This window comes from Miscanthus floridulus, chromosome 19 (genome assembly GCF_019320115.1).
Source record: "Miscanthus floridulus cultivar M001 chromosome 19, ASM1932011v1, whole genome shotgun sequence".
Lineage (NCBI taxonomy): Eukaryota > Viridiplantae > Streptophyta > Magnoliopsida > Poales > Poaceae > Miscanthus > Miscanthus floridulus.
In genome coordinates this window covers 12811887-12837179 of record NC_089598.1, presented here as the reverse complement: position 1 = coordinate 12837179, position 25293 = coordinate 12811887, and the positions used below count along the sequence as shown (strand labels likewise).

The 25293-nt window shown below is 43.2% G+C and overlaps 1 protein-coding gene across 1 annotated transcript; it reads left to right on the top strand.

Annotated features, from left to right (window-relative positions):
• Nucleotides 1-22649, top strand: LOC136529484 (early nodulin-93-like). The gene is made up of 3 exons (XM_066522560.1): nucleotides 1-276; nucleotides 22298-22359; nucleotides 22428-22649. The coding sequence occupies exons 1-3, from the start codon at nucleotides 192-194 to the stop codon at nucleotides 22647-22649; spliced, it is 369 nt and encodes a 122-aa protein (XP_066378657.1). The 5' UTR covers nucleotides 1-191.
• The last annotated feature ends 2644 nt before the right edge of the window (nucleotides 22650-25293 follow it).

Here is a 25293-nt window from a genome sequence, read left to right as displayed (position 1 = left end):
TCATTTCGCCCCAAAACCACGTCCGGCCCCCGTGGCCCGCCCACCGATTCCATCCCCTCCTTCTCCGGCGCCGGTCCCTGCTGCTGCTGTGCCTATAAATTCACAGCCTCCCCCTTTCCTTCTTGCAACCCATCATGCACAGTCTGCTTTCTGTTCCTAACTAGTATTTCGTTCCCTCCGAGCTTCAATTCATGAACAAAAAGATCAGCATGTCGTCGATGGTGAGCCGTGCGTCCCTCGACCAGAAGCTTGCCCTCGCCAAGCGCTGCTCCCGAGGTACGTGTTACTGTACATTATTGAAGGCCGAAAACAGCAACCAGAGGGGGTAACCAGCCGCGGTGGCTAACATCTGGGGACATCGACAAGCGCAAGTGTACATGAGAGTGACCGTGTTGACCGAGTCAAGACGGCGGTCGAGCAAGTCGAGCAGAGGCTCTGGAAGACTTGGCGCCCGGGCAGTCAAAGACGGCGGTGACACGCGTCGAGTGGCGGGGGACGCGTATGGAGTACGCTACTCGCGGCAGTTTGGTGGGTTGAGCCTCAAAACCATAGGGTGGCGGTTTCGCGGGTTTGGCCTCAAAACCTGGGCGGAGGTTCCAAGGAGGAACGAATGACATGTGGCGGCATCGAGGAGTTCACGTAGAGGCGAAGCTATCTCATGAAGGGAGCAGTGGCCGTCGGATGAAGATTATCTCGGGTTGGACCATAACGCCCTCAGGTTAAGTGGTTCGACTCAAAATATCTAGGGGCGTGTTTGGGATTGTGTAATAGCCATGATATATAAAGATAAGGGAGCCCCAATCTCCCTCACCTCTTGCCATTTCATTTCATCTCCTTAGATTTTCCCCCTCTCTAGGTTCTTCTCAAGAGGTCCACTAATGAACTAGTGCCCCGGTGTAATTGAACCTGTGATTTTGGTTGGGAATGGAGGCCCTAACCTCCTCGTGTCCTCCAGGATTTGATTTTGTGAGGTGTTTTTGTGAATCGTGTTTGCATTCTCCGTGTTCTTGTTTTTTCCCCTTTCTACCTTGGCTCGATTCATCATTTTGAGAGCGTTTTGACTCGTTCTTTTTATCTGAGATGGATTAGGATGTGAATTGATCCCTTTCACCGAAGGATTTCATCAATTCCTCATGAGTTTATAGATTGGGGCGAATTAAGTTCTAGGGTTGAAAAACTAGGGTTCATTGCAATTTCTTGATTTCCCATTGATTGGCTTTGTCTTGGGCGTTAATCTTCTAGGAGTAGCCTACCAACTCTGTGGTAATCCTCTATGCAAAGTTTCAAGTCATTCCGAGTTGATTTCATCGAGTTTTGGGTGTTGAATCGATTTTTCCCGAGAACTGCTCGAAAATAGCAGACGCGTCTGGTATGAATGTCAGACGTGTCCATTAGGACAAACTTTTGAATTTGGAGCTGAAATCTGGTGGAGACCTACCTCAAGGTGTCTAGAAGCTGTGGTTAAAATTTCATAATTTTTAGACACCATTTGTTAGGGTTTTCGATTTTTCTCTCAAAGTCGCTCTGTCCTATTCAGCATGCCGAACATATCTGGTATTCATACCAGACATGTCCGGTATTTGCTTATTGTGCTCAGTTCAACAGGTTTTCTGAGGTCTTGCTTACTGGACATGTCCAGTGCAGTTCCCGGATAGGTCCGGTGTGAGTTGCTAGTGTGCTATTTCTTCCATGGTTTGTTCGTTTGAGCTCCTATTCATTTTTCGTCTGTTTGCATTGGCTTTGTGGTGTCCCGCTGTGTTCCTAGGGAGCATCCACCCAATCATTTGGGTCATGGGCATCATGATGTGTTGGTTTGCGTGTTTGGCGATGAGTTTGGGACAGTGGTCGAAAAGTTTTGAAAGAAATTTATGGCTCCCATTCACCCTCCCCTGGTTGCCGTTTTCGGTCCTTCAATTCATATTGGAGTTGGTTAAGGATCATTCTACCTTAACCGGTCCATGATCCATGAAAGCAACACAGAGCGCGGTTCCAACAAACCGCCGCACTTCGATGGAACAAACTACCCTTACTAGAAGATCCACATGTCTGTGCATCTTCAGGGCATTGATTGGCGAGTTTGGGAGATTTGTGAGGATCCTAACTATGAGGTGCTTGCTGCTCATGTCGGTCATGAGTAGATTGACCAGCGCAACGCAAATAGCAAGGCTTGTAGTGTTCTCTTTTTGAGTCTTTCCCTTTGAGTTTGAGAGAGTCTCTGATTGTACTATTGCTCGAGAGATCTGGGTGAGGCTTTAGAGCTATCACGAGGGAACCATATAGGTCAAAACCAGACTCTTTGAGACGTACAAGTGTGAGCATGAGAACTCTCAGTTGGATGGACAGACTATCGTTTCTATGTTTTCTCGTTTCTGGTCGATTGTGAACAAGATGCGAGCAAACAAGCCGTAGCTGCCTTATGATGATCATGAAAGGGCTCTCAAGTTACTATATGCCCTAGATCGAAAGGTTTGGGATGTGAAGGTGTCTGCTATCATTGAGTCCGCTAACTACGACACTCTCACTGTGGACGAACTTTTCAGCAAGCTCAAGTCCACTGAGATTGATTACCAGACCCAAGCCAAAATCAAGAATCCCTCTACACCGATTATGGCTTTGGTCTCAAGTAATGGTTCAAGTTCTTTAGCTAACCCTTCACAGATCTCCTTTGCCTTGTCTTCTTTGGTGTATGTTATAGAGGAGCAGGTGGAGGCACTTGGGGACGATGAGCTGGCACTGGTCATCAACCGGTTCTCACGGTTTCACAACAACCGCATGAACCGCTGGCATGGTGGTGGTCCAAAGGAGTGTTGCTATGGCTATGGAGACCCCAACCACTTCATCGCTCACTGCCCTAAGAAGAACAAGCACTCATCCAGCAAGTATGACACTAGCAAGCGCAAGGACAAGCATGAGTACTCCTCTGGCAAGAACAAGTTGAAGGGAGGATTCGACAAGGAGGCGCTCAAGCAGAAGTACCTCAAGAAGGCCAAGGTCTAGCAGCGTGCCTTCCTTGCCTCCCTCAGCGACCTCGATAATGACTCTGATGACAGCCACTCTTCTTCTCCATCAAGCGATGATGAGTCCGAGAGGAAGTGCGAGGACAAGCTGACCGAACTTTGTTTCTTCACCAATTCTACCCGCAGAGGTTTCTGCACCATGGCTATTGATTCCGAGGTGAAGGCTAGCAAGGACGAGGTTCCCATCGATGACAACACTTCTGAGGCAACCCCTTTCGTCGACAATCTTGTTGCTGAGCTTGATATCATGAACGACACCTTGATAAGCCAAGATAAGGTACTAAAGCGTGCTGCCCGTGAGAGGAAAGAATTTAAGGACAAGCTAAAAATTACGCTGAAGGAGCTTGAGGAAGCTAAGAAACACGCTATAGCAGTTTTTACGAGGTTGAGTGCGATGACTGCGCTATTCACATGTCTAACCTTGCTTCCTTGCAATCTAAGTATGCTTCTTTGCTTGATGAGAATGATGAGTTGAAGTCTAGGTCTAGCTTGTTGGGTGCATGCAAGTTTTGCTCGGGCTTGCAATCTGAGTTGGTAGAGAAGGTTGCTAGGAACTCTTTGCTTGACAAGGCCAGTTTAGATATCACTATGGCTAAGTGTGCATGTTGTGAGAGCTTGGTGCTAGAGCTTGAGTCCTACAGACATAACAAGATGAGAACCGAGGAAGACAACACATACCTTCGGTCTATCTTGAGCTAGGTGTCCTGCAATGAGCCACATTTGGGCATGATGATGAGCCAGTTTAGGTGGGGAACTGGTGCATTGGGTGTAGGCTTTGCTTTAGATGAGAAGAGTGAAAATATCTATGGCAAGGTTGGTGAGTATAGTAGTTTGAACCCAAGTGAGAAACCTTCCACTACTCCCATGTTGATCAAAACCACTCCACCTAAGCCCACTGAGCCCACTATCAAAGATGGAGTGTTTGAAGAACCTCCAAAAGCCCCACCTCAGAAACAAGTCTAGGTTCCAAAACCTAACCATCCCAAGAACCCACTTGATACTCTACCAAAACTCTCTAAGGATCCCCTTGCTATAGCTAAACAACCACCAAGAGTTAACCATACCCACAAGTGAGTGAGCCAACAACCACCCAAGAGAGAGGTGAGGTATCACTGTGACTACTGTCATAGGGATGGTCACCTTGCTGAGTTCTGCTTTAGGAGGAAGAGAGATGAGCGGCGAGAGTACGAGTTAAACAACAGGAACATGTACCACCCGCCCCATGGCGTACATGTACTGCCTGTTCAGAGGCACAGTGCGAGGCCTAGAGGTGCAATGCCTCAAGGTGCTAGGCCTCAGGTTGTGAGACCACATAGTGGTCATGCCCGGCGTGGTTCAGGTCATGATCAATATGACTTTGGACCTCGCGATAGTGGCTTTAAGTCCTATAGCTCTAGCGGACCATGTTTTTCCACACATGGTAAACGCTTCCCTCAAATGGGACATGGTATGTTTGATGTTTTTCCTAATAATTTTCTAGGGCAAATGAGCCAACACCTGTATCCTTCACAATTTACTAACCTCAGTGTTGCACCATTTGCTCATCCCACGCCTTTCTATTGATGCAAGTTGGAGGCCAGGAGAACACATGGCTTGTTGATTCCGGCTGTTTGCGCCACATGACTGGGAATTCAAAATGGCTCTCCAGCCTTGACCCGTGCAATGTAAGGAGTACATCACATTCAGGGACAATAGCAGAGGTAAGGTGCTTTCTCGTGGGACTATTTGGGTCAACAAGAGTTTTGTTCTGAAGGGTGTTGCTTTGGTTTTGAATTTGCATTTCAATCTGCTTTTAGTTTTGCACTCCTTCAGGACGGCTTTGAAGTGCGCTTTAAGACCGGCTTGTCTCGAGTTCTTGATTCTTAGGGAAATCTTATTTGCCAAATTATCCCTTTTGGTCGTGTCTTTTGAGATGAATTTTCTCACTCCTTTGGCTCTTCTTGATGTTTGGTGGCTGGATCCTCCTCTAAGCTTTAGAAGTGGCTTAGGAGATTGGGTTACTTGAGCTTTGACTTACCAGCTAGGTTGAGCTCACTTGATCTAATCCGAGGATTGCTCAAGTTAAAATTTGAGAAGGATTTGGTCTGCCACTCTTGTCACCACGGGAAGATGGTTGCCGCTTCTCACCCACCTGTGAATCAAGTCATGACCAAGGAACACGGTGAAAGTGCATCTAGCCCTTTAGTGGGGTTTGGATGATTGAATGACAACGTGATTAAAGAACTAACCCATTTGCTAAGTGTGGACAGGTAATAGGTTATCTCACAGGTACTTAATGAAAGCCAACATGATGTGTTGTTGTATAAACAATCTAGTTCAAGCACAAGACAACAATGCAAATGGAATTCATGCAAATGCTTGTTTATGGTGGGATTTCCATGTACTATGTGAAAAGCAAGCTCGTGAGTATTAGTTAATGAGACATGAGGGATTGCATATGGAATGGTCTCATATTTGAAGCTTGCTAAATTGAAATGAAAAAGATAACAATACATATGAATGGATGATTCAACACAAGATGTGACTTAATGGCTTGAGATGGTGAAGATAGCAAGGAAAGGCTTCGAGGTACTAAGCAAGGGCGAAGGGCAAGCGACGGCTTGGCGGCCAAAGAACCTAGCTAGGGTGAAGAAGAAAGTACTTGCATTTAGTTGAGGTACTAATCAAGCTAAGATGGTCATATTGATGTGAAGGATCAAATCTATATTGGACAAGTTGATTAAAGTGACTTGATGCATTTGGAGTTATTCATATTTGATGAATGGAATCAAGTCACGTGCTCAAGATGGCTATGCTCAAGTGACAAGATCAATATTGACATGTTGGCACCCTCACTTGATGAAGATTGAAAGACACGGCATCAATTTAAAGAAGATCAACTCAAAAGGTTTAATTTCATTTTTCTTTTGATCTTGAGTTAATAGGTATGCCACACTATTAAGAGGGATGCAAGTTTAGGTGGTCTAAGGAAGATAGAGTGCTCAAGCATAATAATAAAATCAAAAGAGAGACACTCTAGAACTTCACGAGCACAAAGAATAATTTTCTGTGACTGTCGGTGTCGGAAGTCCCGACGTAAGCCAGAACTCCCGACAGTCGGAAGTCATGACTCTTGCCGGAAGTGCTGACTCCCAGTCACAGCCTGCACGGTGACTGTGGACGTCGAAAGTCCCGACGTGAGTCGGAACTCCCGACAGTCGGAAGTCCCAACCCAAGCCGAGAGTCCTGGCATCGATGGTTCTACTGACCTGTTGACTATGCACGTCGGAAGTCCCGACGTTCGTCGGAAGTTCCAACGTTGGCTGTCTCGGGTGGACTTTGACCTCGCATGAATAGTGTTTTCTTCATACGTCGGAAGTCTCGAGATCTGCGTCGGAACTCCCGACGTAGATCTGAACGGTTAGATTTTGCCTTGGAGTATATATACCCCTCTCCTCCTTTCTAACCATTGCCCACTCATTTCATTGCAACGAACACTCGGCCAAAACAGCCCCCAAGCATTCTAGGCTCGCCACTCTTCTCTCCTTTGCCTCCAACTTCAATTCCTAAAGGGTTTGAGTGATTGGAGAATGGATTGAGTGAGAAAAACACTTTGAGCAAGCTTGAGCACTTGATTTCTTCGTCAAGCCGGTTTGATTTGCATTTGTTACTCTTGGGGATTTTCCCCTAGCCGGCGAGGCGTCGCCCAAGAGCTTCCATCTTGTGGAAGAGCCTTGGGAAGTTTGTATTACCCTTGTTTTCTATTGAAGAAACTCAAGTGACCTTTGTGGTATCCTTGAGTGAGGCAAGGAGGTGGAAGAGACTCTGACCAAAGTGGTCACCTCAACAACGAGGACGTAGGAGCTCCTTTGTGGGGCTGCCGAACCTCGGGATAAATTCTTGTCTCCCGCGTGCTTGTTGTTGTTGTGATTTGCTCGAAATTACTTGTATTTGGTTGTCTCCCTCTCTCTAGCTATTTCTTAGGGTTTGGGACTCGATCTACGGAGTGGTGGCTTATCAACGTCAAGAGAGTGACCCAACACCTTACCTTACCACTAGGAAGTGGGTTTGTAAGTCATCGGCATCACAAAGTTCATTTTAGCACTTGTAGTTTATTTCCCGTAGGGGTCAGAAGTGCTGACAGTTTGCGTTGGAAGTTCTGACCCAAACTATCAGGACTTCTGACACATCGGAAGTTCTGACCCAAACGTCGGGACTTCTGACAGGTCGGAAGTTCTGACCCAAACTGTCGGGACTTCCGACATTAAATGACTAGTGCATTTTGATTCAACTCTTTGGTTGCCGCAGTTTGGCTCCCTAAGTTTATCTAGTATCTTTTATACACTTTGTGGCTAACTTGTGAGGGGTTGTATTACTCTGATTTGGAGTTTCCATTTTGGAAACTCCTATTACTAATCGTTTCCACTTTTAAAGGTCTTGATTTTTCAGAAACGCCTATTCACCCCCCCCCCCCCTCTAGGTGACATCCTAGATCCTTTCAATTGGTATCAGAGCGAGGTTCTCACCTAAAGCTTCACCGCCGTGAGAAAAGGATGTCGACGCCTATCGAGTTGGAGCCGATGCTTCTCCAAAATGATGGTTCAAACTTTCTACCTTGGTCAATTCATGTACTCAATGCTTTTAGAAATATTAGTCCTCTTGTTGAGCATATTGTGTTTGCAAGCATACCTCTTTCTATAGTTGATTGGAGCAACTACAAAAATTTGTCAAAAGAGGAAGAGATATGCGTGCAACTCAATGCTCAAGCTATTAATATTATTTTGAGTACATTGAGTGTAGACGTTCAAGATGAGGCAATCTTCAATGGACAACCACCTCTGGAGAGTGCTCATCTCATTTGGACTAGACTTTTTGATTTATATGGAAAATCCAAATGTGATGATGCATTTGAGATCGAGTCAATGGAAAGTATGTCCATCGTGTCTTCATGCAGCAAAGAAGCCTCACAAGACCTCAAGAGTGCCGAGCCAGAGCAAGAAGTGCAAGCAGCGCATGACTTGCTGTCTGCCTGCATGTACCGGACGTGTCCGGTATGCCTACCGGACGTGTCCGGTATGGTCGAGGCAGCAGACCAGCAAGCAGCTGTTTGCAATGATGCTCAAGCTCGGTGGCGGCCAAGTGATGAGTCAACCTCAGTATCTCATGATACTCATCACTTGTGTCTCATGGCCAAGAAAAGCAAGAAGAAGGCTAGCAAGAAAGATCAAGCCAAGGAGATAGCATGAGTAGATGATCAAGAAGAGAGTGATATTGAAATTGAAGATAGCTACACTCTTGATCATCTAAGCAACAAAGACAAGCTCATTCTCATGAAGCTAGTTGAGAAGAATGATGAGCTAGAGGAAGAGAATGAGAAACAAGAGCAATCACTTCAAAATCAAGAAAAGTTTCTCATCTCCAAATTGCAAGAGCTAAAGGCCATAAATGAGAGGTATGAAAAATTATCAATTGAGCATGCTTTAGTTACTAACTTCTCTTCTAGTGTTTCACAACTAGAGAAGGAAAAATTTGAGCTCAAGGCAAAATTAGATGAACTCTCAAGCAAATATAATGTGCTACAAGCAAACTATGTTCATCTCAAGTGCTCTCATGAAGAATTAGTAGAATCAAGCATCATGCTTGAGGTGGCTCATGAGGTTGTGATTACAACGGTAAAATCATCTCAACCTCCCACTCACACACTCACTTGTACACAATCTCAATTGAATATTTCTTGTGCTAATGAGTGTGCTTCTCAAGCAAGCCAATCTTCGATTGAGCAAAAATTTATAGAAAATGTAGAGCTTAAGGAAGAAGTGGAAAGGCTAAGAAATGATGTGATTCGATTGAAGGGTAAGGAGAGAGCACAACCTTCGCAAGATAACCGTGTTAACATGGTGAAGAAGCTTGAGAAGGGTTCAAACCTTGCTTCCTCCAAATCCCAACAAAAGAATCACATTTCAAGCAAGGCCAACACAACCAAGAGCAAGAAACATGGAAAAAGACTATGCTATGGTTGTGGAGTGAATGGACATGAGATTACCATGTGTCCACACAAGAGTTGGGCCGACAAGTGTGAAGTGGCCGATCAAACGGCCTCAAACAAGTTGGCCAACCAAAGAAAAAGTGATGGACAAAGCACTTATCTCATGTGCAAGAAGTTGGGGCATCCAACCAAGAAATGCCCAATGTACAAAGAGGCAAGAAAGGAAGCCCAAGTTGCAACAAGAAGATGCTATGGATGCAATGAGATGGGCCACAAGGTTGATGGATGTCCATACAAGCAAAACAAGCATAGAGCAAACAAAGGTCGCATATGCTATGCTTGTGGAAGAAAGGGGCATCTAAGCTATGATTGCCCAAATGGTAACATCCCTAAGCCGAACACATTTATTTATGATAATATGCTTAGGAAGACCACAAATGGAATTAGCACAAGCAAGGTGATGTGTTCACCACAAACTAGTACTAAGGCCATTTGTGTGCCTAAGCACTTGTTGACTAACCCAAAAGGATCCAACAAGAGTTGGGTACCAAAATGTGCTTAGGTTAATAATGTAGGTACTTGGTAGTGAGATGAAAGCTTCGGGGTGGTTGAGCAAGTAAATTGAAAATATTCACTCAATCTATCAATCAATTCTTATCATAATCTCATATATGGTTGACCCGATGATAAATCAATGACCATATCATTTACTTCATCTCTACCATTGGTAACAAGTACCTAAAGACCTTATAGGATAGCCACTTTGTGTTTAGTGCTCAATGGCTCACAAATAAGCATATTTGTGAAATAATTGGAAGTGACTAATTAGTTTTATTTAATCATTATCATATTTGCCATGTGATGCTTTTAATGGCTCTCTAGTAGAGCAATGCATTTGTTCAGATGCAGACATACAAGAAGTACTAGAGCTAAAACGAAGAATCACAAGCAGCGCTTCAATTATTTCTGTCCTGTGCCTACTAGCCATGTCCGGTATGGCCAGGGCAGAAAGGAAAAGTATTTATGTTCTTCACATGCCGGACGTGTCTGGTATGTCTACCAGACGTGTCTGGTATGGCAAGAACCAAAGCACTAATTGGGATGCAATTGAGGTTTGATCCATATGATTTCATATATCCTTAATTTGCTCAGAAGCTTGTGATCTATCAAACCTAAGTGGGTTGTGAGTATGTCTCAACGAAATTTAAATATGGCAAATTACTTTGTGTTGGTCAAAATAGAAAATTGACTCCTAAATTCTTAAAAGAATAAAGTGCTTGTTGAAAGTCATTCAAATTACTTGTGGTACTTATTTAGGAGGAGCTCAATTTCTATTTTGCACCATTATGGACTAACAAATTTATCTAGCATTACTTGTAGTCCTTTAGATGAAAATTGATTTCATATATGGTATGATTATTTGACAAGTGAGGTCAACATGATGTTGTAATGCCATGTATTATCTCAGTGGTGATATTGTGGACTAACAAATCTATCTAGTATTATTTGTAGTCCTTTGGATGAAAATTGATTTCATATATGGTATGATTATTTGACAAGTGAGGTCAACATGATGTTGTCATGCCATGTATTATCTCAGTGGTGATATTGTGGGCTCAAGGCAAAGGTATGTATTTACATACATGCATTGTAAGTGCATCTAAGGCCCTTTATATGCTAGTGTGTGCATTTGTGTGATATAGGATAGATGTTTTTCAAAATCCCTAACTAGCATGTGTAGGTGGTGTGGTTTTTGAAAATCATGTGGTTTTTGGGTCTTTGTGACCTAGTCATGTCATATTGTGATTATTGCTACCCTTGGTTGATTATTTGCCTGATCACATGTGACATGGTTCTCTCAAGTACATAAAAATCTCTATGTCCCTTTAAAATCTCTCTTGAGTTTTGAAAATCATAAATTTGCCAAATATTCGAAAAAGAGAAAATCAATTCTTGGCTAATACATGTCCCCTAAGTAAGAATCCTAAGCCTATTTCAATTGATGCAAATATTATGCCTAGGAAGGTTTGTTATTGTACCTTATTGGTTAGTATTGCAAAAAGAAAATTCCGCTATTCATACTAAGGCTATGCCTAAGTATGTTGCGTCTAACATGAGAGGACCCAAACTAGTTTGGGTACCATCGAAAAGTGGATGATCGTTTGTAGGTACCATGGCATTGGAGACTTGATTCAATGAAATTATTATTGTTCATCTTATGTTGAGTCAAGTATTAAAACCTAGTGCAATTCTATCCCAATGCCAAGTCAAAATTGAGTGAAGTCCATATGCTATCAACATACAAGTGTCATATTCAAGTTGTGGGAATTTATTGATATATTTGAAGGCCTGCAAATAAGTGGAGTTGAAGCTTGTAAAGATGATCATAAGCTATCAAGGTATATCTCTTGTTGATCAAAGTTTATTTGGGTGCATATGAGTTAATTGAATTGGATATATATATATATATATATATATATATATATATATATATATATATATATATATATATATATATATATGCATATGTTGCTTGCTATGAGATGTTTGAATGGATTAAATGCTTAAGTAATCAAGTTTGAAGTTGGTTTGATTGGATATGTTCATAAGATTTCTTCTAGTAAGTGGTTTGAATGGACATATGTCTTGTGAGAGTATTCAAACAAGTTGATTTCAAGTTTGGTTCAATTTGGAGAAAAATAGCTCAATTATTGAAATCTGTCCAATATTGAAAATCTGAGCTAGCAGTGATCATTGACATGTTTGAGCAACCAAATCTATTTGTATTGGCTTGAAATTTGGTCTGCATGCTCTACACTTATGGTATTAGTTGCTGTGCAAATTTCATGAGATTTGGATAAGTGATACTTCGGATTTGGAGTAGATCTTGTCAGCTATAGTGCAGCAGTTTTCAGCATGTAGCAGTGTAGAAAGATATGAAATCTGGTAGCAATATAGAAGTCAAAAGAAGCTAAAATTTTTACAGCTACTAGAAGGCTTAGTGTGTCACATCTTCACCAAAGTTTGTGGTTTTTGGATATGTACTTTGGGAGATATGATTTATTCTTTGAAGAGTACAGAATCTACCAGGAAAGTGACAATTATTGGATTGATCAAAAGTCACTTAGATTCAAAGGTCCTCAAATTAGAATCATATCTATAAGTGATTGAGGTACCTATGTTTTGGTTTTGGTTTGAGATAGAAGCATGACAAATGATGAGTACAAGACAATTTGTTTGAAGAGTGTATCTGGTACACATTTGGTACTCAAGCTAGAGATCAAGACCAAGATCAAGATGAAGATGAAGTTTAAGTTCTAGTGATAATTAGAGATCTTTTGATAGAAACAAAAGGACTTAAACAAGTAGAAAGAAAAGGACTTAAAGAAGGATTCAAAGTTATTCATCAAATTAAGTCCAACAATATGGATCAATCAAACAAAATCTTTCAAGTGGATCAAGTGATTTTCTTTTAAGTTATTTCAAGTAAGTATCAAGGATGGTTCTTTGGAGAGAGGTCACTTCGCCCTAGTCTTGGATGGCTAAAATCAAAGTGGTAATCTAAAGGGACATTTGAGGTACTTGGTTGAAGAAAATCAAGAGATTGGTCTAGAAAGCAAGCAACACCCAAAAGAGAACAAGTCATGAAATTTTAAGTGGCATCATGAAATTTCAAGTGGTATTATAAGTGGTGCATCTTTTAGTTCTCTCAAGCAAGCAATGATCAAAGAAGAAGCAAGCCAACCACAACAAGAAGAGTGCACTTGATCATTAGTGATTCTCAATTCATATGGGTGAAGAATAGGAATTCAAAGAATTAGTATCTATTGGTCTTCACCAAGCTTATAATTGGACTTCATGGTGCTATTGGAGAAATGAATTGAAATCTATATGACTATCTTCCTCTCCAATATAGCAAAGGTATCATTGTATTGTGCATGATCATTTTTCATCCCTTACTAGTATGCGGTTAGTGCATATAGTACATGCTTATAGGATCATGCATTACAAATGAAAATTTTTAGATTCATAGACTACCACTATTGCTTGAATGATTATATAATCTAGTGGTTAGTGTATGAGTTTGCTCATGAGCTAGTAAACCCATGTACTTGATCTATTTTGAATTGCAAACAAGTGACAAGTACAACCTCTTTAAGATGACAAAGGGGAGAGTTTAATACAAAGGGAGAGATTAGTACAAAGTTTGAACCTTAAGCACCCTTTGTGCTTTGTGTGACCGCTTGTAGCCCCTTTGTCCTTAGTATGTCATTGTTGAACCTTTGTGGTGATAGATGACAAAGGGAGAGAGAGACTGATTAAAGCTTCAGGATAGTTTCATTTGCTTATCTTTGTACCTGAAGATATGTACTGCAGGCTATCGGTTCTTGTTTTTAAGCTTCATTGATGTATCTTGGATTTGAGATAGATTGTATCATGTGAGAGATGAGACTTACTTATGCTTTATCTATGTATCTCTTGAGACATGATCTTTATTTATATTTTAGTGGCTTGTGGACTTGAGAAAATGCGTAATGAGTGCTATGTGTGAATTACATGTGTTATATTTATTTTCATAAGGACTATGCATGCTAGAATGAAAATATTTGATGTGATGCCTTTATATTTATTCTTGTGTGATATATCTTGTCATATGCATCATGGTTTCACTTTGTCACACACACATGCACCCCATGGATGCAATGATTTAGGGGGAGTCTCCTATATGTTTTAGTATGTGCAATTGACATTTGAGGTCATTTTGTGAATTCTAATCATAAGCACATATTAAGGGGGAGCCTCTCATAAATCATTGAACCCAAAAGTTTAAATGTTTATATCATTTTGTAAGCTTTAATCAAGTTGTCATCAATCACCAAAAAGGGGGAGATTGAAAGTGCATCTAGCCCTTTAGTGGGTTTTGGATGATTGAATGGCAACGTGATTAAAGAACTAACCCATTTGCTAAGTGTGGACAGGTAAGAGGTTATCTCACAGGTACTTAATGAAAGCCAACATGATGTGTTGTTGTATAAACAATCTAGTTCAAGCACAAGACAACAATGCAAATGGAATTCATGCAAATGCTTGTTTATGGTGGGATTTCCATGTACTATGTGAAAAGCAAGCTTGTGAGTATTAGTTAATGAGACATGAGGGATTGCATATGGAATGGTCTCATATTTGAAGCTTGCTAAATTGAAATGAAAAAGATAACAATACATATGAATGGATGATTCAACACAAGATGTGACTTAATGGCTTGAGATGGTGAAGATAGCAAGGAAAAGCTTTGAGGTACTAAGCAAGGGTGAAGGGCAAGCGACGGCTTGGTGGCCGAAGAACCTAGCTAGGGTGAAGAAGAAAGTACTTGCATTTAGTTGAGGTACTAATCAAGCTAAGATGGTTATATTGATGTGAAGGATCAAATCTATATTGGACAAGTTGATTAAAGTGACTTGATGCATTTGGAGTTATTCATATTTGATGAATGGAATCAAGTCACGTGCTCAAGATGGCTATGCTCAAGTGACAAGATCAATATTGACATGTTGGCACCCTCACTTGATGAAGATTGAAAGACACGGCATCAATTTAAAGAAGATCAACTCAAAAGGTTTAATTTCATTTTTCTTTTGATCTTGAGTTAATAGGTATGCCATACTATTAAGAGGGATGCAAGTTTAGGTGGTCTGAGGAAGATAGAGTGCTCAAGCATAATAATAAAATCAAAAGAGAGACACTCTAGAACTTCACGAGCACAAAGAATAATTTTCTGTGACTGTCGGTGTCGGAAGTCCCGACGTAAGCCGAAACTCCCGACAGTCGGAAGTCATGACTCTTGCCGGAAGTGCTGACTCCCAGTCACAGCCTGCACGGTGACTGTGGACATCGGAAGTCCCGACATGAGTCAGAACTCTCGACAGTCGGAAGTCCCGACCCAAGCCGAGAGTTCCGGCATCGATGGTTCTACTCACCTGTTGACTGTGCACGTCGGAAGTCCCGACGTTCGTCGGAAGTTCCGACGTTGGCTGTCTCAGGTGGACTTTGACCTCGCATGAACAGTGTTTTCTTCATACGTCGAAAGTCTCGAGATCTGCGTCGGAACTCCCGACGTAGATCTGAACGGTTAGATTTTGCCTTGGAGTATATATACCCCTCTCCTCCTTTCTAACCATTGCCCACTTATTTCATTGCAACGAACACTCGGCCAAAACAGCCCCCAAGCATTCTAGGCTCGCCACTCTTCTCTCCTTTGCCTCCAACTTCAATTCCTAAAGGGTTTGAGTGATTGGAGAGTGGATTGAGTGAGAAAAACACATTGAGCAAGCTTGAGCACTTGATTTCTTCGTCAAGCCAGTTTGATTTGCATTTGTTACTCTTGGGGATTTTCCCCTAGCCGGCGAGGCGTCGCCCAAGAGCTTCCATCTTGTGGAAGAGCCTTGGGAAGTTTGTATTACCCTTGTTTTCTAGTGAAGAAACTCAAGTGACCTTTGTGGTATCCTTGAGTGAGGCAAGTAGGTGGAAGAGACTCCGACCAAAGTGGTCACCTCAACAACGATGATGTAGGAGCTCCTTTGTGGGGCTGCCGAACCTCGGGATAAATTCTTGTCTCCCACGTGCTTGTTGTTGTTGTGATTTGCTCAAAATTACTTGTATTTGGTTGTCTCCCTCTCTCTAGCTATTTCTTAGGGTTTGGGACTCGATCTATGGAGTGGTGGCTTATCAACGTCAAGAGAGTGACCCAACACCTTACCTTACCACTAGGAAGTGGGTTTGTAAGTCATCGGCATCACAAAGTTCATTTTAGCACTTGTAGTTCATTTCCCGTAGGGGTCGGAAGTGCTGACAGTTTGCGTTGGAAGTTCTGACCTAAACTGTCGGGACTTCTGACACGTCGGAAGTTCTGACCCAAACGTCGAGACTTCTGACACATCAGAAGTTCTGACCCAAACTGTCGGGACTTCCAACATTAACTGACTAGTGCATTTTGATTCAACTCTTTGGTTGCCGTTGTTTGGCTCCCTAAGTTTATCTAGTATCTTTTATACACTTTGTGGCTAACTTGTGAGGGGTTGTATTACTCTGATTTGGAGTTTCCATTTTGGAAACTCCTATTACTAATTGTTTTCGCTTTTAAAGGTGTTGATTTTTCAGAAATGCCTATTCACCCCCCCTCTAGGCGACATCCTAGATCCTTTCACACGGCGAGCTACTTCACATGGATACAGTTAGTCCAGCTCAGGTTCGGTCAGATGGTGGGAAGTGGAATGTTCTAGTGATCGTGGATGACTTTTCTCACTACTCTTGGGTGTTTTTCATGGAGAGTAAGGATGAGGCTTTTTCACATGCTCGGGATTTGATTTTTTGGTTGCAAAATGAGTTCCCTAAGAATGCCATGAGAGCAATTCGCATTGACAATGGCACAAAATTAAAGAATACTCATTTTAAAACATTTTGTGCTTCCTTGGGCCTCGAGCATCAGTTTTCCTCTCCTTATGTTCCTCAGCAAAATGGTGTTGTTGAGCGCAAGAATCAGACCCTTGTTGAGATGGCTAGGATTATGCTCGAATAGCACAGGACTCCTAGGAGATATTAAGCCAAAGCAATCAACACCATGTGCCATGTGTCCAATCGCATTTTCCTTCAGGCTTTCATGAAAAAGACTTCTTATGAGTTGCGATTCGGATGACCACCCAAGGTAAATCACTTCAGGATGTTTGGATGCAAGTGCTTCATCCTAAAACAAGGTAATTTGGACAAGTTCGAGTCTAGGTCTTCCGATGGTATTTTTCTTGGTTATGCTTCTCACTCTCATGCATATCTTGTTCTTAACCTTGAAACTAACTGAGTTGTGGAGACCTATGAGGTCACATTCAACAAAAGCATGCCTTGTTCCACTCCTGTCTTTGATTGTCCAAGTGATCAGGAGATTGGTGAGAGCATCTTTGTGGAGGAGGAGCAGGAAGATGCTGATTGGGGTGATCTTGAGCCGACTCCAATGGATGCCCCTCTCGAGCCTACGACGTCTACATCAGCTCACGGCCCTGATCCCTCTTCTTCTACTACTTGGGGTCCATTCGAGCAGCCTCCTTACCCTACGCCGGCTTCACCTGAGGAGGCCACAGCTGTTGTTGAGGGGGAGGCGACTTCTTCAAGGGAAGCACCACGACACATTCAACGTCATCACTCACCTCAAACCATGATTGACAACATTGACCAGCAAGTCAAGCAGTCTAGGTCATATCACATCTCACACTTCCATCACTCTGCTTTCGTTGCTTCTTTTGAGCCTTGAGATGTTGGACACGCACTATCTAATTCTGATTGTGTCAATGCTATGCACGAGGAGTTAGAGAACTTTGAGCAAAACCAAGTGTGGGTTTTAGTACCACCTCCACCAGATTGCCACCCCAAAGGTACAAAATGGGTTTTCAAGAACAAATAGAGTGAGGATGGGGTGGTAGTGAGAAACAAGGCTAGAATGGTAGCTCAGGGCTTTTGCCAGAAAGAGGGGATAGACTATGAGGAAACATTTGCTCATGTTGCCCATTTAGAAGCAATTAGGATCCTTTTAGCGTTTGTAGCTTCGAAAGGGTTCAAGCTGTATCAGATGGATGTGAAGAGTGCTTTCTTGAATGGGTACATAGAGAAAGAGGTTTATGTTAGGCAACCCCCTGGCTTTGAAAATCCTAAGTTCCCCAACCATATTTTTAAACTCCATAGAGCCTTGTATGGGTTGAACCAAGCCCCAAGAGCCTGGTATGAGTGTTTGAAAGCCTTCTTGCTTGATAAGGGTTTTAAAATGGGGTGTGTTGATAAAACTTTGTTTCTCCTCAAGCAAGGCATTGATGCTCTTTTGGTTTAGATATACGTGGATGATATCATTTTCGGTGGCTCTTCTCATGCACTTGTTGCCAAGTTTGCAGATACTATGAGCAGGGAATTTGAGATGAGCATGATGAGAGAATTGACTTTCTTCCTTAGGTTACAAATCAAGCAAACTTGAGAAGGGACATTCATGCACCAAGGCAAGTACACCAAGGACCTACTGAAGAAGTTCGATATGGGTGAGGCCAAGCCTCTTTTGACGCCCATGTCGACAACGACGGCCCTAGACACTGATGAGGAAGGAGAAGCCAAGGACCAGAAGGAGTACCGAAGCATGATCGGATCCTTACTGTACCTAACGGTGATGAGATCGGACATCCAGTTCGTGGTCTACCTATGTGCGTGCTTTTAATCTTCGCCACGCACATCTCATCGTCAAGCCGTCAAGCAGATCATGAGATACCTTTGTTTCACACCTAAGTTTGGTCTTTGGTTTTTGGCCTCCTCCTCTCTTTCTCTGTGCGGGTTTTCTGATGCGGATTATGCTGGTTGTCGCATTGAGAGAAAGTCCACGTCGGGGAATTGTCAATTTATTGGGTCTTCTCTTGTGTCTTGGTCCTCTCACAAGCAGTCCAACGTTGCCCAATCCACCACAAAAGTTGAATATGTCACTGCTACTGCTTGTTGTTCCCAGCTACTTTGGATGACAGCTACTCTAAGAGCTTATGGCTTAGAGTTTAGGCGAGTGCCTTTGCTTTGTGATAGCACTAGTGCCATAAGTGTATCTAAGAATCCTATTCTCCACTCAAAAACCAAACATATAGATGTGCGCTTTCATTTTCTGTGTGATCACTATGAGAAGGGTGATATAGACCTGCGCCACATTGACACCCAAAACTAGCTTGTAGATTACCAAACCCCTTGACCAAGCCCAGTTTGCACGCTTGCGAGGGGAGCTTGGGGTTTGTTTCCCTTTTTAGAGGAGGGAAACATTTGTGTTGTATAATAGTTTTGTTTTTGTTTGTAGCTTAGCTTCTGTTTTCAGGTTTTCTGCATCATATTGCATTGCATTACATCATGTATATTAGAGCATTTTGAGCTTCATGGTTATAACTGTTAGATTGAAACTATGCTCTATTTAGGATGTTCTGTATGTACTTATGGTGCTTGTGGCTTAGGCTCTTTTCGATCAATTGATGCATGTTATGAGCTAAGCTGTTTTTACATTGTGAACATGATTAACTACTATTGAAACTTGAAATTAGTTCACTGTTGAGATGGTTACTAGCATGTGTAGGACTTGTTGAGATCCCTGATGTTATTACTTATATGCTAGGTTGCTACATCTCGTGTTTTGAGTTACTCACTTGCTTAGACAACTTGGAGATTCTTATGCTAAAATTTGAAAAACAAACTAAGTGATGAGAAAAGATCGAAACGGGTCTGTACTATCCTACGTCAAGGTATCGAGACAGCTTCCAATTGCACATTTGGATGAACTTGAGTCTTGTAGTGGATGTCGAAACCATTGTTTTAAGCTTCTGATCGTCTATGACAAGCTTGGCATGGTTGCTAAGTTAGACCTGACGGTATAGATAACCTCTCGCACACATGTTTTTTACTAAGTCATGCGTTAAGCTGCATACTCTGGTAAAATTAAAATTTGATGAAAACACAAGTCTTAGGTTCGTCTTTGACATGATGTGTCACCGCTGCTTGGGGTAGTTCACCTTGTATACACTTGTTAGCACTAGGTTGATTTCCTGCTTATACCTGCTATGTGCTACTTTCAGTGGTGAACCCTTTCTTGAATTGCTTAAACTTGATCAAAATTGCTTATGTGTCATATTTCGTCTCACTTGATTAGTTTAAGCATTTGCTAGCACTTGTATTAGTTGCTACACACACATAACAACACCAATTAGAGCATCTTTTCAATCTGATTGCTATACTCTTGAAGCTTCTGTATTTCTGCATTCCTTGCATTCATAGCATATTTTGAGGGGGAGTGACAGTTTTTCAGGGCTTGATGTGTGCATGTGTCAACAAGGGGAGAGATAGATCACACAACTCCGAGGGAAGAGTTTATACACTAATCTGTTCAGTGCATGCATTCATCTGTCAGATTGCATCAATTCAGGGTGAGTTGCATTCGAATTGCTTTTGCTAGATGTGTTGAGCTTTTGCCTCTTCTGGAGGGTCTAGCAGTTTCTGTGAGATTGTATCAATTCAGGGGGGAGTTGCATTCGAATTACTTTTGCTAGATGTGTTGAGCCTTTGCATCTTCTGGAGGGTCTAGCAGTTTTCAGGCGTTTTGAGCTTTGCTAGTGGTGTTAAGCCCGTTGCCTCTTCTTGAGGGCTAGCTGTGTTTTACTTGGTTGCGTTGAGCCGTTGCCCATATCTTTGGGGACCAACTTTTGCAAGTGTTGCTCATTTCAAATGACCCTGTTTTGGCTTTTTATTGGTTTTTGGTCATTTGGGTGAGTTCTTTGTTTTCTCTTCTTCTTCTTTTATGCTTTCTCTCTACTGTCATTTGTTGGTGTTGACAATGCACTCATCAAGGGGGAGATTGCGAACACAAGGTTGATAGGTGCCCTTGTGGTTCAGGTTTGTGATGAGTGATTATCAATGTGACTTGCGTCTTGGGTTGAGTTTGAGAACTAACCATGGCATGAGTTAGGTTGTGCGATATGTCTCTTGGCTTGTGGTGTGCAGGTGTGGAGCTCGGAGGCGGTGGTCGATGGCGAGATGAAGATCAAGTAGGAACATGCCGTGCTGATGGACCGGGAGCGGTGAAGGACGGACATGAGGCTTGGACAGAGGGACTAGGAGGCCGGGTGACCAGCCACGGTGGTTGACATCTGGGGACATCGACAAGTGCATGTGTACATGGGAGTGACCGTGTTGACTGAGTCAAGACGATAGTCGAGCAAGTCGAGGTGAGGCTCTGGAAGACTTGGCGTCCGGGCAGTCGAAGAGGGCGGTGACACGCGTCGAGTAGCGGGGGACGCGTATGGAGTACGCTACTCATGGCGATTTGGTGGGTTGAACCTCAACACCATCGGGTGACGGTTTCACGGGTTTAGCCTCAAAACCCGGGTGGAGGTTCCGAGGAGGAACAAACGGCACGTGGCGGCATCGAGGAGTTCGCGTCGAGGCGAAGCTATCTCATGAAGGATGCGGTGGCCATCGGATGAAGATTATCTCGGGTTGGACCATAACACCCTCGGGTTAAGTGGTTCGACTCAAAATATCTATGGGCGTGTTTGGAATTGTGTAATTGCCCTAATAAATAAGGATGAGGGAGCCCAATCTCCCTCACCTCTTGCCATTTCATTTCATCTCCTTAGGTTTTCCCCTTTCTAGGTTCTTCTCAAGAGGTCTACCAATGAACTAGTGTCCCGGTGTAATTGAACTTGTGATTTTGGTTGGGAATGGAGGCCCAAACCTCCTCGTGTCCTCGGGGATTCGATTTGTGAGTTGTTTTTGTGAATTGTGTTTATGTTCTTCGCGTTCTTGTTTTTCTCCCTTTCTGTCTTGGCTCGATTCATCATTTTGAGAGCGTTTTGACTCATTCTTTTTATCTGAGATAGACTAGGACGTGAGTTGATCCCTTCCACCGAAGGATTTTATCTAATTCCTCACGAGTTCATAGATCGGGGCGAATCAAGTTCTAGGGTTAAAAAACTAGGGTTCATCGCAATTTCTTGATTTCCTATTGATTGGCTTTGCCTTGGGCGATGATCTTCAAGGAGTAGCCTACCAACTCTTTGATAATCCTCTCTGCAAAGTTTCAAGTCATTTCGAGTTGATTTGATCGAGTTTTGGGTGTTGAATCGATTTTTCCCGAGAACTGCTCGAAAATACCAGACGCGTCCGGTATGAATGTCGGATATGTCCGGTAGGACTAACTTTCGTGTTTGGAGCTGAAATTTGATGGAGACCTACCTCAAGGTGTCTAGAAGCTGTGGTGACACTATTTGCTAGGGTTTTCAATTTTTCTTCTGCTCTGTGCTGTTTTAGCATACCGTACATGTCAAGTATTTGATGACTGTGCTCTGTTCAGCAGGTTTTCTGAGGCATTGCTTACCGGACGAGCCCGGTGCAGTTTCTGGACACGTCCGGTGTGAGTTGTAAGTGTGCTATTTCTTTCACGGTTTGTTCGTTTGAGCTCCTAATCGTTTTTCGTTTGTTGCGTTGGTTACGTGGTGTCCCGTTGTGTTCCTGGAAGTATCCACATAATTATTTGGGTCATTGACATCACGGTGTTTGGTTTACGTGTTTGACGGTGAGTTTGGGGCAGTGGTCGAAAAGTATCGAAAGAAATTTACGGCTCCAACTACCCTTCCCTTGTCACCGTTTTCGGTCCTTCAACTATATTCACACAGCTGCTCTGCTGCTCAGTGCTCCGCTGAGTGTTCAATTGCTGTAGTGTACTACTCGTACTGACGATCTCTCTCTCGCATACTGCTCTTGTCTGCAGAGGCGACTCTCGCAGGGGCCAAGGCAGCAGCTGTAGCAACCGTTGCCTCCGCGATTCCCACTGTGAGTTCCCTTATCATCAACCTCCAAACTCTTTTTTTCCCTGTAATCATAAGTGTTTGTTGTTTCAGCTGGCGAGCGTTCGGATGCTGCCATGGGCGAAGGCCAACATCAACCCCACCGGCCAGGCACTCATAATCTCAACAGTTGCCGGGATGGCCTACTTCATTGCGGCGGACAAGAAGATCCTGTCGCTGGCGAGACAGCACTCGTTCGAGAACGCACCGGAGCACCTCAAGAACACCTCCTTCCAGGGCACCGGCCGTCCCCACCCGGCATTCTTCAGGCCTTAGGCTGTCCGCACCGGGCAGCGCTAAAGCTCCCGGTACGCTACCGGTAGCGTGCGCGCAGTGCGCACCGCGCGCCTGTAAGTGGCCCGGTAGCGTACCGGCTGCACAGTAGACCGCGACAGACCGCGCGTGAGAGAGCAGCCGCTAAAACACTGTAGCGCTACTGTAGCAATGGGAGGAAGAGTTGTGGAGAGTGAGGGAGGGTACTGTAGCAATGAGAGGAAGAGTTGTGGAGAGAGAGGGAGGGGAATAAAATATGGAATAGTGGGTATAGAGTATGTGATAGAGATAACACGGATGCGTAAGAAATGAGTATAGAGTAGAGAATCTTGATGACTAGGATAGAATATTCCTTTTTAGAGATGAAAATAGAGGTGGACGAGTGTGGATAGCCTTAAACCACCAAATGATGCAAATATATCTGTAATGATGTGCCCTGCTAGATCTGTACTTGAGTACTTCCATTTATATATAGTATCGTCATGCAGGTAGTGTGAGGTTTTGGAGTCGACAAGGTGAGCGTAACCTTGCACACATAGGCCCTGTTTGGTTGTTCGGGAACGGGCCATTCCACGTCAAGAACTGTTCCAAAATAGTACAAATTAGTGAAGGAAAGGGTTTGGCTGGAAATCAATCCCAAATAACCGAACGAGGCGATAATCAGTTCGTTTATAATCACAATTTTCAGCCTGTTCGCTTGGTCGTATTTGGCTTATAAGCCATGACTTATCAGTCAACGAACAGTATTTTTCTCTCACACCAAACCAGCCAACAGTACTTTTAGTCATGGCTTATAAGCCAAACCAGCCCAAACGAACAGGGCCATTTTATCCTCGATTGTGTTAGTTTAAAGTTTTGAAGCGGTAGTAGCAAGAATCAGAAATAATCATAAGTGTTTGGTGGGATTCTCGTCGTCTCCTAGTCATGTAGCATGTTCGCGTGTTAGTTTCAATCAGGGCTTATCAGTCAGTCAACAGTATTTTCTCTCAAAACAAACTAGCATCAGTCAAGTTTATCAGCCCAGAACATACAGGATGGGCTTCAAAGGTCCCAAGATACTCCTATCTTATGACGGCGGCGGTTTGCTCTGTGCCGCTGACGGATTTGATTTAACAATCCAGTGGTCGGTCTTTCATTCCAGCAATAATGCACGTATATATGCCACAGACTGGCACACAAATATACATAATACATATACATATGAATCGTCGAATTGCAGCGAACAGTAGCCGTACGCACGCGCGTATAGAGCAAGCTATCTATAAAAGAACTAAGCGCGTGTTTAGTTTTCACCCTAAAATTCTAAAAAGTACTACAGTAGTCATCACATCAAATCTTGCGATACGTGCATGGAGCATTAAATGTAGACGAAAAAAAAGCTAATTACACAGTTTGGTTGAAAATTGTGAGACGAACGTTTTAAACCTAATTAGTCCATAATTAAACATTATTTGTAAAATAAAAACGAAAATGCTACAGTAGTCCAAATTCCCAAATTCAGGGAACTAAACACACGCTAAAGATTAGTATCAGTGCATGCCTGGAGGCGGAACGTACTGGCCCATGCATGCTTAGCTTGACACTGACAGGCGAGCAGAAATTGAATGTGTCTGGCAAGAAAGGTACAGTATGTGCGCTCACAAGTCACAACGGCAGTATGCTGTTGCAACCATGGGTCTGCTTTGTATTAATAAACGGTGCTGTTAGTGCTCGGATGTTTGGATGGATGTCCGCACCTGCCAGGGGCGGATCCAGAACGGGGCTGCGCCCCGGATTGAGCTGTTGATTCACGTTCAAAACAGTCTGATCTTGCTTCTTAGGTCTTCTTTTGTTTAATTAAGATCATAGTTTTTTAGGCTAAACACCACATATGTTATAGGGGCTACATGGACTCGCCCCGGGCTGTAGCCCGGGCCCTGGATCCGCCCCTGGCACCTGCATTCTGTTTCGCACACCTCACACGAAGACCCATGTCTCGCCTAAACATCACAGGCATCGAGAAAGAGGGTGAGAGGGCGGCGCCTGCCTGCGTCTCTGGTTCGGAAGGATTCACGGCGTGCCCTGGCCGTGGCATCGTAGTATCGGATGCCAGACATCGAGGCAAGGCAGCAGGAGATGCAACAATCGATCTACTTTTAAAGTATCCAGATGCAACACTTGCAATATATGACTGAAGACATATGAAACACTTGAAACATGCGTCGGGAACACTTGCAAACAAAAACACTTGAAACCATTATAAACATACGCAACATCCAGATAAAACAAATTGCAATATATGTATAAAACATATGCAACATATTCAGATAAACACACTTGCAACATACGTCTGAAAAAATAGATAAAACATTGGGAACAGAAGTTTGCAACATTCCGATCTACTTTTGCAACATCTATATGAAACACTTGCAACATACCTCTAAAATATCTAAAATATTTGAAACAGACGCTTGCAACATGCAGTTTCAATGTAACATCTCCTTGCTGCTTGGAAGAATGTAGGATCTTCGGCATGTGGAGTTCACGGGTGTAGAGCTCATCGGTGGCCCAAAGATCACCACTCTGGAGGAGAAGGCCGCAACAGGTCCGGTGGAGAGAAGGCCACAGCGGGTCTCCACATCATGTAGGTCGAGCGCGAGCAGTAGGC